General features: G+C 54.8%; 1 protein-coding gene across 1 annotated transcript in view; it reads left to right on the top strand.

Annotated features, from left to right (window-relative positions):
* The window catches only part of RCC2 (regulator of chromosome condensation 2), a 35,152-nt gene extending 18,023 nt beyond the window's left edge, over positions 1–17,129 (top strand). The window contains exons 7-19 of the mRNA XM_048518646.1: positions 159–1,071; positions 2,256–2,622; positions 3,933–4,026; positions 6,111–6,254; positions 7,058–7,189; positions 8,139–8,227; positions 9,310–9,424; positions 9,916–10,082; positions 11,017–11,197; positions 12,677–12,782; positions 14,057–14,129; positions 14,850–14,927; positions 15,044–17,129. Of these exons, the coding sequence (XP_048374603.1) occupies positions 159–1,071; positions 2,256–2,622; positions 3,933–4,026; positions 6,111–6,254; positions 7,058–7,189; positions 8,139–8,227; positions 9,310–9,424; positions 9,916–10,082; positions 11,017–11,197; positions 12,677–12,782; positions 14,057–14,129; positions 14,850–14,927; positions 15,044–15,148 (2,564 nt within the window). The 3' untranslated portion in view covers positions 15,149–17,129. The remainder of the gene's footprint in view (positions 1–158; positions 1,072–2,255; positions 2,623–3,932; positions 4,027–6,110; positions 6,255–7,057; positions 7,190–8,138; positions 8,228–9,309; positions 9,425–9,915; positions 10,083–11,016; positions 11,198–12,676; positions 12,783–14,056; positions 14,130–14,849; positions 14,928–15,043) is intronic.
* The last annotated feature ends 637 nt before the right edge of the window (positions 17,130–17,766 follow it).

The following is a 17,766-nucleotide window of genomic DNA, read 5'->3' as shown; positions in this document are numbered from 1 at the left end:
GGGGGGAAGGGCAAGGAGATTGTCAGCCCCTTTGAGTCTCCTGCAGGAGAGAAAGGAGGCATATAAATCCAAACTCTTCTTCTTCTTCTTCTTCGGTGAAGCCACCCAGGAGGAGCAGACGGTGCATTCCAGCTGTGTGTCCCTTACCTTGGCTGCAGCTTGCGCTTTCTCTCGCAGCAGCAGGGCCTTGTGGCACAGGCGCCGCCGCCCCCCTAGGAAAAGATGCCGAGGCTGGTCCCTGCCCTCCGCGCCTGACCCAGGGGTGGCAGCACTGGAGACGCCGCAGCAAAGCCATTGCCTGCTCCTCCGAGTCCTCCGCCCGAGGAGTTCTGCGTCGCTTGAAAGCCTGCTCCTTTTCCCAGCCGCGCTCCTTGCAGACCACTATCCCGAGACCCAGTCCTCCAGGCCGTCGGGGGGCGCTGTGCCGGCGAGGCGCCCTCCTCCTGCTGCTGCTGGGGCGCCTTTCCTGCGCGTCGCCCGCCCATGTGGTTCTGTTTTGCAGCCTGGCGTGTCCCGGCGGCTCATATTCGGGGCGGGCGGGCGCAGGAAGCCGCCCCCGAACGGGCAGAGATACAGTGGCCCCCCCTCCCCGCCCCACAAAGGCCGTCTCTTTGCAGCCCTGGGAGCGCCTCTCTCCCGCCCGCCCGCTTCGCCCCCAGGCGGGAAATCTGATCCTCTTTTTTGGGGTGGGGGCACAGTTGGCTCCCCCCCGCGAGGAGGGGCGCCTGTGGGCGAAGGAGGGGGCGGCCGGCGGCGGGTCCACGTGGTCGGCTCGAAGGAGGCAGACACAGACCCCATTGTTGTGCGCGCCCGCCCGGCCCAGCCAGCCAGCCAGCCAGAGGGAGGGGGCGGCCGCCGAGGAGGAGCCCCGCGGGAGGGAGATGCGCGCGGCGGCCCCAGCGCGATCCTAAAGGCCCGGCGGCCCCCACTCGCCCGCCCACCCAGCGCAGCCCAGCAGGAGCAGCGGGAGCGCCGCACGGAGCACGCTCGGAAAGTTGGTCCCCGAACGGGCTGCTGCTCGCTCGTCTTTTCTTTTTTGCAAACTGAGCCCCCCCCCTCCAAAAAAACCAGGTGCCGGAACTCCGCGGGGGGTGGGCGACGACGGTGGTGGCCATGCGGGGGGGGGGGGGGGGGCTCGCTCTTTTATATCGAAGGCCCCATTCAAAGCGGGGGGAGGACTCCGTCCGGCTCCCGAAGCGCTGGGGGGGGGGGGGTTGCACTGGTTTCGCGGGACGGGGGGGGCAAGACAACGGGCCTTGTTTCTCCATTGGCCCCCCGGCAGGATGATGGGGTGGAAGGGGGCGTCTGGGGGGGGGGGCTTTGCTGGACATTTTGGAGCTGCTGCCTTTTTGGGAACCAACAAAAGTTCCATTAAGTGCCCCCCCACGCACTGGTGTGGGGGAGGGGGCGCTCATCCGGGTTACTCCAAAGGTGGACGCAATTTGGGGGGGGGGGCGCGATCAGCGTCTTACCTGATTTGTTGGTTTTCATGATGCTTGAGGGGGGGGAGGCTCCTGGCTGCCCGGGGCATTTTGGAGCACAACAAAGGGGGGGCGGCAAAGACCCCCCCCCGCCTAATTGCAGGGTTGGGGGGAGAAGCGGCTCTTGGTTGCCACTTTGGAAGGGGGGGCAGACCTCGAGCGCCCTGAGGAAGGACCGGGCCGGGGGGGGGGGTACGTTTTGTGAGATGGTCTAACGGGGAGAGCGGTTATCGGGGGGGGGGAGAGTTCAGGGCTTTGGTCGGGGGGCAGCTGTTCCCCCCCTTTGAGTGCTGGGGGAGTTTCCCGGTCTTTGCAGTTGTGCGGGAGGGGGCAGTTTTCTAGCGTTGAATGTGGCAGGCCCAAGTCCCTTTCCTTGGGGGGGGGCACGTTTCTCTGGTCTGGCCCCTTTTCCTTGGTCCCCCCTTTGAGTTTAATTCTGTGGGGTTTGACCCCTCCTATCCTTTGGGGTTAATGGGGGCCGGTGCCCACCCCCCACTGAAACCCTTAGGATTTTGGGGGGGAATCCCCCCTCCGGTGAGCTTTGGGGGCGACGCCGTGGGGGGGGGGCTGTGGGGTCTCTGGGGTGCTTCGCTTCGTGTGAGACGGGGGGGCGCTTGTTAATGTTGTCTGGCTGTTGGGGGGCGCTCCTTTCCCGAGGGGGTCCCCGCCCTCCCGCTTTTTTGGGGAGGGGGCGAGGCTGCCGACCCCTCCCCCTTATGCCTCCCCCCCCCAATGACGGCCTCTCTCCTCCCTCCCCCCCTTTCTCTCCGGCAGGCGGCGGCGGCGGCGAGGAGGGGTCGGTCGGTCCGTCCGTCGGGGGGTGCAGCGGAGGCCGGGCCGGGCGATGCCGCGCAGGAAGGCGGCGGGGCGGGCGTGGGACGGGGCTGCTGCGCGGAAGCGGCCGGCCTCGTCGTCCTCCTCCTCCTCCTCTTCGTCCTCCTCTTCCTCGTCCCTCCCGCCGCCCCAGAAGAAGGCGAAGGAGCGCAACGGCGGCGGCGGAGGGGAGCGGGGCGCGGCGGCGGCTGGGCGGAAGGCGGGCCGGCCCGGAGGACGAGGGGAGCCTCCATCGCAGCCCCCCGCAGCTGCCTCCGCCACCGCGGCCCTGGTGGTCAGCGAGCCCGAGCACACCAAGGAGCGCATTGTAAGCACCGACGACAACAACAACAGCCCTGCGCTGTGGGCCTGTGCGGGGGGGGGGGTTGCCTCTGAGTAGCCCTTGTTTAGCAGGGTCTGCTGCGCATGGGGAAGGGAAGGGGCTTGCCACGGGAGGGGGATGGGGGATGGGAGGAGACATCCCCCCAGGCCCCTGGCAAAGGAAGGAGCACATTGCAAAGAGGGGGGCACAGCCTTTGGGGCCATGATGGGCAGGCTGGAGGAATGGGGCTGATGCTGGCCTGCCTCGCTCCCACTCTCTTTGGAGACCTCCCCATTTTCCTTGGTGGCCTCAAACCACCACCACCACCCCAAGTGTGGGGAGCTATGGGGCAGCAGCTTGTTCTTCCCTGGGGGGGGGGGCAGTTGCAGGAGAGAGAATCCAGAAACCAGTCGCTTTTCCCATTCATGCATCTGCGGGGGGGGGGGGGGTTGAGGTAGGAGAGGGGCCATGTGGGGACTGGCAGAAGCCCTGCCAATCTTAAAGAAGGTTGGGCAAGAGGTGTGCTTGTCTGGTCTCTCCCCCCCCCTTCCTGGGCTATAGGGGAAGTCCTGCTGCTGAGGGGGGGGGGCGCACCCAACCTCTTGCTCTTCCCGCATGGTGGGGAAGCCCAGCCGTTCTGGCCAGGGGAACTCCTCATTAGCATGGCTGCCTCCCCCCCCCCCTTTTGTCTGCCTGCTAATTAAACAGTCTGGGCTAATTGAAACCTCCCTTTGCCGGCTCCCCCATAGTGCTGGAGCACCAGTCCGGCCTGTGCAAAGTTTGTCAGTTGCGCAGTCAGCCAGTTTTCAATGTGCTTGGCTGTTCTGTCCCTGCCTGCTGAGAAGCTCTCAGTGGGAGACGACTTGCTCCTGAGGAAGCCGGGATGGGGGCCCCACCCCACGTGTGTGGACCCGTTTGTGTGAAGGCCCGGTGGGTGTGGGGGAAACCTCCTCTTCCCTGACTTGAAATGAGCCTGCAGGACCGGAGCTTGTGCTGCTGCTGGGGCCGCTGCATGTTTATTGCAATGGCCCAGTTTCTGTCCTGGGGGGTGGGGGTCATTGCAGGTGACAGAAAGAGCTGGGCCCCCCCCCACATGACTGATATCTACAAGCGGAAATGCTTGGTGACTCTGAAACCTGGTGTGGCTTCTCCGGGGGCGTTGGCCTGGCGTGGAAGGGCCAGTCTTGGGGCTCATGGAAGGCTTCATGCTCAGATCCTGCAGAGGGAGGCCGGACTCTCGGACTGCCTGCAGACCCAGCCAGAGCTGACTGGGGTGCTAATTCTTTCCTTTCCTCTCTACTTCCCCCGGCACCCAGAAACTTGAAGGGCCGAAGTTCAAGGGGCAGCTTCTGATATTTGGAGCAACTAACTGGGACTTGATCGGCCGCAAAGAAGTACCCAAGCAGCAAGGTAGGTTTGCAGCAGCGGCACAGATTCCACCTGGATTAAATGACTGGGCAGGCAGGAAGAGGAATGCCCGTGTTTTTAGCACATTTTAGAAAGAGGCCGTTCCAGCTGGTCTCTGAAGGGATCGGTCACTGTTTTAAGGTTTCAAATGCTGCTGGATTTGTATCCGTGCCTATGCTTTGCTTTTATAAGAACATAAGAACAAGCCAGTTGGATCAGACCAGAGTCCATCTAGTCCAGCACTCTGCTACTCGCAGTGGCTCACCAGGTGCCTTTGGGAGCTCCCATGCAGGAGGTGAACGCAATGGCCTTCTTCTACTCCTGGTGCTCCTGAGCACCTGGTTCGTTAAGGCATTTGCAATCTCAGTTCAAAGAGGATCAAGATTGGTAGCCATAGATCGACTTCTCCTCCATAAATCTGTCCAAGCCCCTTTTAAAGCTATCCAGGTTAGTGGCCATCCCCACCTCCTGTGGCAGCATATTCCAAACACCAACCACACGTTGCGTGAACAAGTGTTTCCTTTTATTAATCCTAATTCTTCCCCCCAGAATTTTCAATGGATGCCCCCTGGTTCTAGTATTGTGAGAAAGAGAGAAAAACTTCTCTCTGTCAACATTTTCTACCCCATGCATAATTTTATAGGTTTCAATCATATCCCCCCTCAAACGTCTCCTCTCCAAACTAAAGAGTCCCAAACGCTGCAGCCTCTCCTCATAAGGAAGGTGCTCCAGTCCCTCATTCATCCTCGTTGCCCTTCTCTGCACTTTTTCTATCTCTTCGATATCCTTTTTGAGATGTGGTGACCAGAACTGAACACAGTACTCCAAGTGCCGTCGCTGTTTACTGTATATTGTTTATTTTTGTGGTGTTGGTTATAAACTACCCTTTTGGCCGGGGCTTTTAGACCCTAATGACAGAGAGACCCTGTTTCCCAAGTCATCTCAGTCCGCTCTGAGAGAGGATGAATTCCATTAATGATTCAGGTTATGATGTGGTTTATGTGGGCAAAAAAGGGTGTATGAACGGAGAGTTTGTTGAAGTGTTGACAAATTTGGGCTCCCTAAACAGCCACCTCCAAGTTAAATTAGCTCATTGTTTAACTGTCCTTGGGCCAAGGTGGGGACTTTGATTTTTGTAGCAAGGCAGGAGTCACTACGGTTGTATCTCACCTTAACTACCTGTTGTTACCTGCTAACATCCAGAAAAGGGCTGCGTGTGTCTCTTTAGTCCTCAGTTGAGGCTCATACGGTTGATTGTGTCTCGATAGAGCAGTGGTGGCGAACCTTTGGCACTCCAGATGTTATGGACTACAATTCCCATCAGCCCCTGCCAATTGACCATGCTGGCAGGGGCTGATGGGAATTGTAGTCCATAACATCTGGAGTGCCAAAGGTTCGCCACCACAGCCATAGAGCAAATCCTGGGGCCTTCGAAAACTAGCATGTCTGGACATGGGTTTCTAGACCTGCCTTTTCCCTAATAATTTAGTTTTATTGGTGGAGGAGGGCGCGTACATGGAGGAGCAGAGAGTCAGGTGAGCCCCAGCCTGCAGCCAGAAGTGGTCTAGGGCAGGTTTGCCTCCTGCCTGAGAAATGAGGGGGAATGTTAAGCTTTGCAGGGGGTTGGACTTGATGGCCAAAACATATTTGATGGCCACCTGTCTTTAAGCGAGGCCGCCTGGATTCCCGTGTTGCGGATGGAGGGCTGACTTGGCCAGATTGAAACTCAGCCTCTGGCCGGGCGAAGGGGGCTGGCTGAGTAGCAGAGCGCGTGCTTAGATTGCCAGGGGTTCCAGGTTCAATGTCTGGCATCTCCCATTGAAAGGACCTCTGTTGGGAGCGGCTTGTGCCTGCCAATCAGAGCAGTCAGCACTGACCTCGTATGTATGTTAAAATATAACAGGCAGTTCAAGCTTCTGCAGCCCCTTCCTGCCACCGCTGTCCCTCCCTCCCTCCTCTCCTGGTCTCCTCCCCAGTCTACATCTGCCTGCAGTTATGTGCACGTCTGTTACCAGGACATGTGGCTTTTAGGGTGGACCTCAGCCACGCTGATCTTGATAGACATCCGTGGTTCTCTTGCATTGCAGCTGCTTACCGAAACCTGGGCCAGAACTTATGGGGGCCTCACCGGTACGGGTGTCTCTCAGGGATCCAAGTCCGGGCGGTGGTGTCCGGGCCGTGTGCTGCTCACAGCCTCCTCATTACCGCGGAGGGGAAGCTCTGGAGCTGGGGTGAGTAGGGGAAGCCCCCACTGGATTTGACTCTTCTTCAGCTTGGCATTCAGAATGTCTCAGGGCCGGTCTGTGGTGGGGAGCTGGTGCTGAGCATGACGGGTGCCCGCAGAGCCTCCTGTGGGGCTGAGAGCGGGGATTCAGGGTAGGGCAGCAGCCTCCTGGCTGCTGGTGGGGGAGGAGAGCGCAGTGCAGAGAGAGAGTAACTTGTTTTGCATGGAGAAGCTCCCAAGGGGCACCTTTTGGCATTTCATGGCAAAGGATATCATGGCTCAACCAAGCTGAGAAAAGACCTTGGAGAGCCGCTGCTAGATGGGCCGGGCAATAGTAGATTCAACAGACTGTCGGTCTGACTCTTTATCAGGGGTCTGCAACCTGTGACTCTCCAGATGTTCATGGACTACACTTGGCCATGCTGGCAGGGGCTGATGGGATTTGTAGTCCACGAACATCTGGAGAGCCACAGGTTGCAGACCGCTGCTCTATATAGAGCTGCTCTCTGGCATTGATCTGTTATGGAGGGCCTATAGTGGGAGAGCACAAGAGGGCCTCTGGTTCAGTGCAGAGCATCTCCAGGTGAGGGGATAGTGCATGGAAAGGCTGGTAAAGATGCTCTTCAGAGGCCCTCATGAGAGAGCCTTGTGGGTGCAAAAGGGCCCTCCCAATTGGGGGTGGGGGGGTCCAGAAAACAGCCGACGAGGCCATCTTCAGCAGTTCACGGTTCTAAAACGGAAGGATGTGCGTACGTCTTGTCCTGCGTATGTGTTCTCTCGATGGCGTGATGTTTTTGTGTGACTCCCTAGGACGCAACGACAAAGGGCAGCTGGGCCACGGAGACACCAAACGTGTCGATGCCCCCAAGGCCATCGAAGCACTCAGCAGTGAAACGGTTGTGTTGGCAGCTTGTGGCCGAAACCACACACTCGCCTTGACAGGTATGGGGGGCTTCCTGTGAGTGCGCAGCTCCGTTGGCTTGTCTGCCCGGATGTTGTAGGATGCTCTCCAGAGGGGGAAAAGCAGCAGCGCAGTGTCAGAAGTGGGAGCAGCAGACTTGCAAGAGGAGAGAAAAACTCCACCGGGCAGGAGAAGGTCAGAAGAGGACAGTGACGGCGAACCTTTTCGAGACCGAGTGCCCAAACTGCAACCCAAAACCCACTTATTTATCACAAAGTGCCAACACGGCAATTTGACCTGAATGCTGAGGTTGTAGTTTAGAATAAACAGTTGGCTCCGAGGCGTGCATTACTCGGGAGTAAGCTTGGTGGTAGTCGGTGGCTTTGCTTTGAAGCAACAGTGCAACTCTTCCAACGGGTGAATCACGACCCTAGGAGGGTTTACTCAGAAGCAAGCCCCATTGCCAGCAACTGAGCTTACTCTCAGGTAAAGGATCACGCTTTAGTTCTTCGTGTGAAAATCAGTGGGGCTTAACAGGGTTACCTACACTGCTTCCCCAAAACTAGGTCTTAGGTTTAATGTTAATAATTGAGTCCAGCGGCCCAGGTCAGCCTAGATGGGGGGGGGGGGGGATCTGTTTGCACGTGCCCACAGAGAGGGCTCTGAGTGCCACCTCTGGCACCTGTGCCATAGGTTTGCCATCACTGGAATAGGAGGAACCAGGTGCTGCTGCTGGCAGGAAGGAGAGAGAGAAGTTGAGCAACAAGAGAGGAGAACCAAAAGGTGGACCTGTTGGGAAGAATGAGTGGAAGGGGAGGGGCAAAGGAAAGGAGAGTAGAGGGGATGAAAGAGAAAGAGGGGGGGAAGAGACCCACACATAGCCCAGAGTCGCCCCAGGGAACTTTGGGCCACAAAGGCAAAGACAGGGGCGGGGTGACGGTAGGTCTCTTGTGATGGGTTCTCACAGCCTCTTCCATTTTTACATTCCAGAGAATGGTTCAGTATTTGCCTTTGGAGAAAACAAAATGGGTCAGCTGGGCCTTGGCAACCAGACAGACGCCCTCCCCAGCCCCACACAGGTTGGCTCTGCATCTTTTCCTCCTGTTATAAACAAGGGAAGCCACAGTCGGCTGACCTGCAGAGGTCCCTTAGGGCTCATTTCAGCTCTCCTGGAACTAAATCAATGGTTTCTGCTGTAGGAATTGTCTTGTGTGTTCATGGGCTGGAAACAGGTGACCCTTCTCTTCTTTTGGAGATCTCAAAAACCTGGATTTCAAGGGATGAATGGTGGATATGTTCAAAAATAGATATCTCCCATCTTGTGCAGTTTTGTGTGTTGCTCCATGCATATATTTATGGGTGCCAACTTAATAGCAAATAAATTTGCACATAATTGAGAAACTAACTTATCTAGAACATAAGAACAAGCCAGCTGGATCAGACCAGAGTCCATCTAGTCCAGCTCTCTGCTACTCGTAGTGGCCCACCAGGTGCCATTGGGGGCTCATATGGTGAAAGCAATGGCCTTCTGCGGCTGCTGCTCCCGAGCACCTGGTCTGCTAAGGCATTTGCAATCTGAGATCAAGGAGGATCAAGATTGGTAGCCATAAATCGACTTCTCCTCCATAAATCTGTCCAAGCCCCTTTTAAAGCTATCCAGGTTAGTGGCCATCACCACCTCCTGTGGCAGCATGGTTCTAGTATTGTGAGAAAGAGAGAAAAATTTCTCTCTGTCCACATTTTCTACCCCATGCATAATTTTATAGGTTTCAATCATATCCCCCCTCAAACGTCTCCTCTCCAAACGCTGCAGCCTCTCCTCATAAGGAAGGTGCTCCAGTCCCTCAATCATCCTCGTTGCCCTTCTCTGCACTTTTTCTATCTCCTCAATATCCTTTTTGAGATGTGGCGACCAGAACTGAACACAGTACTCCAAGTGCGGTCGCACCACTGCTTTATATAAGGGCATGACAATCTTTGCAGTTTTATTATCAATTCCTTTCCTAATTATCCCCAGCATAGAGTTTGCCTTTATCTGGCACAGTGTCTTTTGTGTGCCCCAACACGCACACACACAGATATATAACCTGCCACAGTTCCCCCAGTAACATCTTTGGAGGCCTAAAACTTGAATCTTCTTTTTAAATGCCTCCTTTTGTAGATCATGTACAATGGGCAGCCAATTGCCAAACTGGCATGCGGAGCTGAATTCAGCATGATCATGGACTGCAAGGGGAACCTCTATTCCTTTGGGTGCCCTGAATATGGACAGCTGGGTAAGTGGCTCATCTTCTCCAAATGGTTCCTTCTCTGACTTTATCCAGCCTTTTTCTCAACAGACAACGGCTGCTTCTAGGGCATAAGAACATAGTGGCCATGCTGGATCGGAGCAGTAGTCCATCGTAAGTCGGCGTGTTGCTCCCTGCAGTGGCCAGCTGATTCTCTGACAAGCCCAAGGGCAGAGCACAGAGGCCAGAGCCTTCTACAGCAGCTGGCATTCAGTCGCTGGGCTGTGGAGGAGAGAGTGTTTCCCCTGAAGTTTGCCTCCTCCTCCTAAACCAGGCGTCTGCAACCTGCAGCTCTCCAGATGTTCATGGACTACAAATCCCATCAGCCCCTGTCCTAAACCCATCCACACCAGCAGCTGCCGCTGAGCACTTCTTCACACCACATAGACTTCTACCGGCGCACGGTGCTGTTCTGAATGGATGCCTGTCAGCTTCACTGGGTTTTTTTCTGGGCTCAGGTCTGTCCTTCTCCCACACAGGGCACAACTCCGATGGGAAGTTCATCGCCCGAGCACAGAGGATCGAGTACGACTGTGAGCTGGTTCCCCGCCGCGTGGCCATCTTCATAGAGAAGACCAAAGATGGCCAGATCCTTCCTGTACCCAACGTAGTTGTGAGGGACGTGGCCTGTGGCGCAAACCACACGGTAAAAAAGCTGCAGCAGCGTGGCCTGTGAAAGCCCCAGAGGGAAGGGGAGTGGCTGATATGCATGGGAATCTGTCACGATCCTCTCTCGCCTGTCTTTCTCCTTGTCATCCCTCCCTTCCTCCAGGGAACTTGGAATAGGGCAGGTTCTCTCCTCCTGTATGTTATCCTCTGAGAGACCTTGTAAGGCAGCGTAGATTGAGGCAGAGTGGGGTGGGTCCTGCCAACTTTTCTGTCCTGTGTGACTCTTGCCCCTGCAAGGTCCTTCTGGATGGTCAAACGGAATTCCTTCCTTCCTCGTTCACCTGGTGAGAGGCAGCACAAGGAGTGACCCAGATCCACTTGTGAGCTCTGTTAGTCTTAATAGAAAGAGGAAACATCCGGAAAACTTGAAAATGGGAGAAAGTGTTTCCGGGAAAAGAGAATATGAGAAGCATGATGAATTACAGCCAAGTGACATTAGACAGTTGCAAAAGAAACTGTTGATGGAGACAGAAGGCATTTGGGCGCGCTTGGATACTTAGAAGGGTACCAATAACAATATATTAAACTACCTGTTCATTCTCTTTCATGAGCCAGTGTTGGGTACTTGTCAGAGCTCTGGGCTGTGATCTGGAGCACCCAAATTCAAATCCCCCCCCCCCTCTGTTTTAGGAGCAAACTACGTAACTTTTGGCCAGTGACATGTTCTCAACCACCAGAAGGTGGCTGATGGTTGGAGAGGTAAAAGGGGAATGATCCTGGGAGCTGTTTTCAGTCCCCACCAGAGAGAAAAATAGAGTTTAAATAAAAACATATCACTATTAAGAACAGAGTACTTTGAGAATTGTGTTCCTGTTATTCTCGGTGTCTGGTTTCCCCTTACAAGGCCGTATCAAAACAAGTCCTCTCCTGAAATCCTTTTTTTTTGTCCATAATCCCCTCTCTCTTTTCAGCTGGTTCTAGACTCACAGAAGCGCGTCTTCTCCTGGGGCTTTGGGGGCTACGGCCGGCTGGGCCATGCTGAGCAGAGAGACGAGATGGTTCCTCGACTGGTCAAGCTGTTTGACTTCCCAGGCCGCGGGGCGGCACAGATCTACGCCGGCTACACGTGCTCTTTTGCTGTCAGTGAAACTGGTATGTGGGGCCATCCTTGGTCTGGTCGATTTTTGGAAGAATAAACTGTTGCAGGTGGTTCTGGGCACGGGAGGATGTTTCTCCAGTGTTGATCGTGAAGGTGGGCAGGGATCTCAACCAGAGATGCTTGATTCCTCACAAAAGTCTAGTTCCTGGGGTGATCAAGTGAGGTGAAAACCCACTGTTTGACTGATTCTCAGAAACTGGTCCGGGGAGGAAAATATTGTTTCTGGGCATGGGGAGACACGGGTCTTGAGAATCCAGTTACATCTATGCAGTGTGGTCCCGGAGGCTTTCATCTTGTCCCCCATTCTGTTTAGCATCTGCATGACATCTCCGGGAGAGATTGGGCATTTGGGGTAAGGGGCAACCAAAATGTAGGTGACGCTCAGCTCTGGCTCTTTGTAGGGGAGGGTCCTATGGAAGTCCTGAACAGGTGCTTAGAGAAAGTAATGGGGGTGGGGTATGATGCCAATACACTGGAGCTCAATCTGGACAAACTTGAGAAGCTTTTGGTCTATGACAACCTTGCTCAAGGGGTCAGCCTGTCCTGGAGGGGGTTTATAGGCCTGAAGGGACAGGTATTCATACCTGGGGGGAGATGGTGCTGGTTCCTGGCCCAGGTTTTCTCTGTGGCTGATGGTGTCTTTTATCAGCTTTGACTGATATGCTAGCTACTGCTGTTCTTCATAATAACATGTTCAGACCACAGAAACCCAGGTTCTGAATACATCCAGGCTAGGTTGCTGTAAATGCACTTTTTGTTTTTGAAAACAGTTCAAAAACTTCAATTTATCTAAAGTGCAGCTGCTGAGCTGTTGGGGGGGGGGGGGGCAGGGATCAGAGCTTCCTGGTGCTGCAAGAGCTGCTCTGATTTCTCCCTTTTGTTTCCAGACAAAGTACTTTGAAGCCCTGAGCGGCTTGAGGCTAGGATACTTAAAGGACTTCCTTCCATCCATTTGTCCAGCCCCGCCCCCATTAAGGCCTGCTTCCCGAGGCCAACTCTCTCTAGCCCACCCCTCCTCCCACACGCACCTTCAGAGGTGAAACAAGTGGTGACCTGAGACAGATTTTAATATCTTTTAATTTTAAAATTATTTTTATGTTGTATGCTGCCTCCGGCAATCTCCTGAAGAGGCAGGATAAAAATGTTCTAGGTAAACAAACCTTTTGCCACCCCCACTCCCCACCCCCAATTAATTACACTTCAGTTGATTACTCTGACTGAAACTGCTACTGCTCTGTTATTATTGGATGGCCTCAAGTTCTTGCCTTTTGAGAGACAGTTTTGTAAGAAACTCTGGATGTCGGGAAGCCGGCTTAAGGGTGGAGGAAGCCAGCTTGTTGGCGTTCCAAAGCGCCAAAGAGTGGCAGAAATGGACGCCTGCAGGGCTGGTGCGTTCAGGGGCTGGGCTGCCCCCGGCCAGCGGCTGCAGCGACTTTGACCCTCACCCAGCCCCCCACCCCCATATCTTGCAGGTGGCCTGTTTTTCTGGGGAGCGACAAACACTTCACGGGAGTCAACTATGTACCCCAAAACGGTGCAGGATCTTTGTGGCTGGAAAATCCGCAGTCTGGGTTGTGGGTAAGATTGTGATGGGGTGTGAGAAAGAGGAGGGGGGGAGGCTGTGAGCAAGAGACTAGAATGCAGGTGTCGGAGGGGGATTTTGCAAGCAAACCACCTTTTCCGCTCCCTAAGTCCAGCATTAGCTTGTTAACAGGATTGGCACGGACAGCTGAATCTCTTCAGAACTGAAATCTTGTGTTTGCCACCCTCAAGGACTCATTTTCATGCCCCCCAGACCTCCTCCCTTTTCCTGCCTCAGTTGTTTCCCATGGCGAACTCTGCCATGGAGAAGGGGTAGCTCTGGAACTGAGTCTGTTGACATGCAAACAAGTGGGAACGTTTGACCTTTTAATGCCAGGGGCTGTGGTTGGGGGGCTGAGGGGGTGGAGAGAAATCTGCCTTTGTATAAGGACTTTGCCCTGCCTTCCTTGCCTGGCTTCCTTGCCTGGAGGGCTACACTTAAAAAGCTGTTGGGAGGGCTGAGTCATCTTACCTTCCCATTGCTAAGTGCTGCTTTTAATAGAAATTTATTCTGTGCCTCTAATGGCCTCGAAGGTTCTTTTAAATTAGTTTTGAACTTTCTTTGTACTATCTGTTCATGGTCTTATCTTTCCATTGTCTTTATAATGCTGGAAAGTGAATAGGAAATCTTTTGCGGGAGGAGTTTTATGGGAGTTGGGAGAGAAGGATTTGAAGAACCCTGATTCTAAGCGAGCCGGAACCTCTCCCTGGCACCTTAGCCCACCAAAGGGAGGAGGAGGGGGCCCTCTTTAGTATTGGTAACATCCGTGTTCTAGTTCCTAGAGCTGTGGTGGCGAACCTTTGGCACTCCAGATGTCATGGACTACAATTCCCATCAGCCCCTGCCAGCACAGCCAATTGGCCATGCTGGCAGGGGCTGATGGGGATTGTAGTCTATAACATCTGGAGTGCCAAAGGTTCGCCCTCACTGTCCTAAAGAGAAAAGAAACTGCCCTCCCCATCTGCCTATAGAGGGCCTGAGGGATGGAGATTTTATTTGTGACTTATTTTCAGAACAGAGGGGTTTCCACAGTGGGATGCAGCCCCTCCCAGGGGCATGGGAAGGGGGAGGGTCTTTTGAGCCGCTGGTGCTGTACAGTCCAGGCCCAGGCTCCTGCCTCCAGAGGGAGGGGGAATGGGAGGCTCCGGCCGGCCAGTGGCCAAGATCCCCCCGGCCAGAATCTTGCGCTAGCGTCGGGAGTGCAGGGCTGTCGGAAGCGGTCCTCAGCAGGGCTTTCTGAGCAGTAACTTCCTTTGTGTGCCTGTTTCAGGAAAAGCAGTGTTATAGTGGCTGCAGATGAGAGCACCATCAGTTGGGGCCCCTCCCCAACCTTTGGAGAACTGGTAAGGAGGTTGCCATGGGGGCTGCGGGACTTTTCTCTTGCTGCTTGGCACGTTTCTCCCGAGCACTGAGGCATTTGGCCGTGGACCTTGGGCAAAGGGTTTGCAGACGGTCTTCCTTCCGTCTGCGTGGGGCCATTTGGCAGGCAGAGGCCTTTTAGGAGCACTGTTTATCACCTGGAACTTGGGGGGAGGTTATTTCCAGAAGTCTGCACCTAATTTCAGGGCCCGTTCCACTCTTTGGAGTGATAAATCCCCACTTATCCCTCCCTGAGAGGCTCTTCACGCTGACCTTTTCCATCCCAGAGATCAGTCTCCAGGGTCCAGACATCAGGATGTGGATATAGAGGCTGAATGGTTGGGCCAGGGGCGCAGAGCAGAAAGCAGGTCCTTGTGGGATACACCTTTTCTGACTTCCAGAAATTACAAAGCTCACCCACGACCCTGCAAAGGAGGCTAATGTGTGTCGGCCAGAGAAGTGTGTGAGACAGCTTTTGGGTTTTGTCGAAGGCTTTCGTGGCTGGAATCGCTGGGGTGTTGCGGGGTTTCTTGGCTAGATGGCCGTGTTCCAGTGGCATTTTCTCAGGAGAAAATGCAGCTGGAACGTGGCCATACAGGCTGGGAACCCCACAACCCCCCCAGCTTTTGAGATTGTTGGCTGGTGATTTCCACGGCAGCCGTTGGCCTTGGATCTGACTCTGTCCTTTGTTTTTTTTCTCCCAGGGCTACGGAGATCACAAGCCCAAGTCCTCGACCGCCGCTCAAGAAGTGAAGACTTTGGACGGGATCTACACAGAGCAGGTAAGAGCAAGAGCAGCCCAGAAGGACTCCCGTTTGGCTTCCTGCCGAGCCAGAAACGGCCTTTGAAAGACTGCCTCCCAAGCAGAGGGGTCAGCCTTTTCTCTCCACCTGCTCAGGTGACCATGGGCTACGCCCACTCCCTGGCCATAGCCCGCGATGAGAGCGAAGCCGAAAAGGAGAAGCTGAAGAGGCTGCCGGAATACAACCCGCGCACGCTCTGACGCAGGCCGCCTGCCCTGGCCGAGGCAGACGCCCCTTCTGATGTGCACTGGGACGCAGAGCCGGACGGAGAGAAGGCTGGTGCTGATTCGCCGGCACTGCCGGAGATTGCCTTTCCTGCGCAATTTCGCGTTGTGACTGCCTGTCGCTCTGACTCCCCTTCCTCCTCCCGGCCGCCTCCTGCCCTTTCCAAAGGATGGTTTGTTTTCTGGGGGTACTTTTGTTTTGGTTCTTTGGCGGGGGGTGGGTGGGGGGAGGGGGGCTCACCCTGAAGAGATCTGCTCTTTGCTGACTTCACCATTCCAATGAAAATGGCAGGACCGTTTTGTCAAAATTGGGACGACTAGTCTTTTTGTTACTCCGTCTGTGGTTAACCGGTGGACCAGAAACCAGCCTTTTGAAGCAAGGCAGCAGCTAGAGCTTTTCCCTCCTGCCTTTGCTCCCTTTCCTTAGAAGCGAGGGGGAAGCAGGAGGCCTCTGTGAGGCAGCTGTTCATTGTTGGGGGTGGGGGGTGGGAGGCTTCTAGCTCCCCTCTGCTTAAATATGCACCGGCTGTACAAACACCCCCAACCCCCCGTGCATTCAGGCATGAGCCCGTAGGAATATCTGCTAATTCCCTGCCACTTAAAGCTGAGTTTTCCCATGGCAAGATGTTGTTGGGGTCCAGCGTGGCCTGCGTCATTCTTGTATGCAGAGTAGTTCCCTCGGCCACATCCTTGCAGGACTAGACAGTGTCATTTTCTTAGGGGAGCCTCCCCTGGAACGCTGCCGTTGTCCCTGCCATTGCAAATGCTACCACATGAGGGCACTTCCAAGTGCTGGATCAGTGGGAGAAGGAGGTGGGAGAATCAGGAAGGGGGACGTTTCTGAGTCAGGTGGTTGGGTGGAAGGGCTGCCCTTGCTCTTCTTCCCCCTTTCCCCCTGCACAGAGCAGAGGGCCGAGTCCTCCTCAGCTGGGATTTGCTGCCCCTGCTGTGCGGACTCTGTTCGTGCCAAAGGGCTGCGTGGTCCAGCCCTGGCCGATCTCATGGGTTTGCCGGTTCTGCAGAGGGTTGAGAAACGCCTCTAAGGGACGCCACCATGCCAAGGGTGCTGCAGGTGGTGCTGAAGGGAGAGCCTGGATTAAAACCAGCGTGGAGGTGGAGCGGTCGGCCCCCCACTGCAGCCCCACAGGTTCTTCTGCCGCTCTGTGCCATGTGACAGAAATTTGGTGCCTTGAACCAGAGACCGTGTTTGTTCTCTTCTTTTTTTTTAAAATATAAATCCGTGTATTAAGGCTTCTGTTTTTCTGTGTCCCTCCCCCTTTAGTTATCCGTGTGCTCTTGGAATGCATGGGGTCTCTAGAGCCAGAGGCGTCTGGCGTCTTGTTACTTTTTCGGTTCTTGAAAGGTTTGGGTTACAGAAATGCTGGGCAGAGAGTAGCTCTCCCATTGAGGGGCGGGGAAGGGCGTGGTTCTACTTTGCCTTTTTGAAATGGAAACGGGCATAGCTGGGCTACGCGGTTCCTTCTGTCCACGGTCCTCTCAGTTAAGCAAGGTTTTTTTATTACAAAAAAGTTCTGTTACGCTCCCTCCCACCTTCACAAGTTGGGGGAGGGGGGTTCTTTTGTCACGTAGTTCTGATGTGAGACCCGACCACCTCTTGGGAAGAAGGCTCACTCTGAGACATATTTTGGAAACTTGTTTTGAGGAGAAGTGAGCCAGAAGATACGCTTCATCGCCACCAAAGAGAGAGTGTGTTCGTGTGTCTCTTAAAGAAAAAAAACTTTGCTCAGGTACTCTTTGAGCACAAATGTGCCAGAGGCCTCTTATGCGCCCCTTTTCTAATGGGGTGGGAGGAGAGGGAAGGAAGGGAGCAGAGCTGGACATACTCTTGAGGCCATTTTGAATTTGAATAAGGTGGGAAAGTTTCCTAGCCTGATGCTGTAATTACCCCCTTTTGTTTTTTTTTTTTATATTTCTCAAAATAAATGTTTAAAATACAGGATGAATTTGTGTAGAGCCTCCGTACGAAATATGCGCGCACCGACTGCATTTTGGAGTCATTGTGTCAAATGCGTGACAGCGCACAACAGCTTCAGCCTCCTGTGGGGCTCTCTGCCCCTCAACTGCCCATCGCATGGAAGCCGGCAGTCTAGGGCAGGCAGGCAGAGAGGGCCTCTGCCTCACATGGTGGCTGCCCTTGGGATTTGCCAGGCTCTCCCCCTTCTGGGCACGTGGGGGCAGGTAGAGGAATATGGTGTCCCCAGAGGCTGGAGAGGTGCCTTCAACTGTATTAAGTTTCTGAACAGGGAGATTCTGGAGTGGACGTCTCCTTTGGGCAGCGGCAGCTCTCTGTGCTTCCAGCGCTCACAGGCACACAGCGCAGTGGTGGGATCCAAAAATTTTAGTAACAGGTTCCCATGGTGGTGGGATTCAAACAGTGGCGTAGTGCCAATGGGGCTGGGCGGGGCACGACGGGGGCGTGGCCGGGCATTCCGGGGGCGGGGCATTAATAATTTCTGTTACTGTAAAAAACTCTTACTGTAAAAAAAAAGTTCCTAATTTCCAGCTGGCATCTTTCTGTCCATAATTTAAACTCATTATAGCAAGTCCTATCGCCTACTGCCAACAGAAACAAC

The sequence above is a fragment of the Sphaerodactylus townsendi genome, linkage group LG16 (genome assembly GCF_021028975.2).
Source record: "Sphaerodactylus townsendi isolate TG3544 linkage group LG16, MPM_Stown_v2.3, whole genome shotgun sequence".
Lineage (NCBI taxonomy): Eukaryota > Metazoa > Chordata > Lepidosauria > Squamata > Sphaerodactylidae > Sphaerodactylus > Sphaerodactylus townsendi.
Note: the sequence above shows the minus strand (reverse complement) of the source record. Positions and strands in the feature narration are given on the sequence as shown.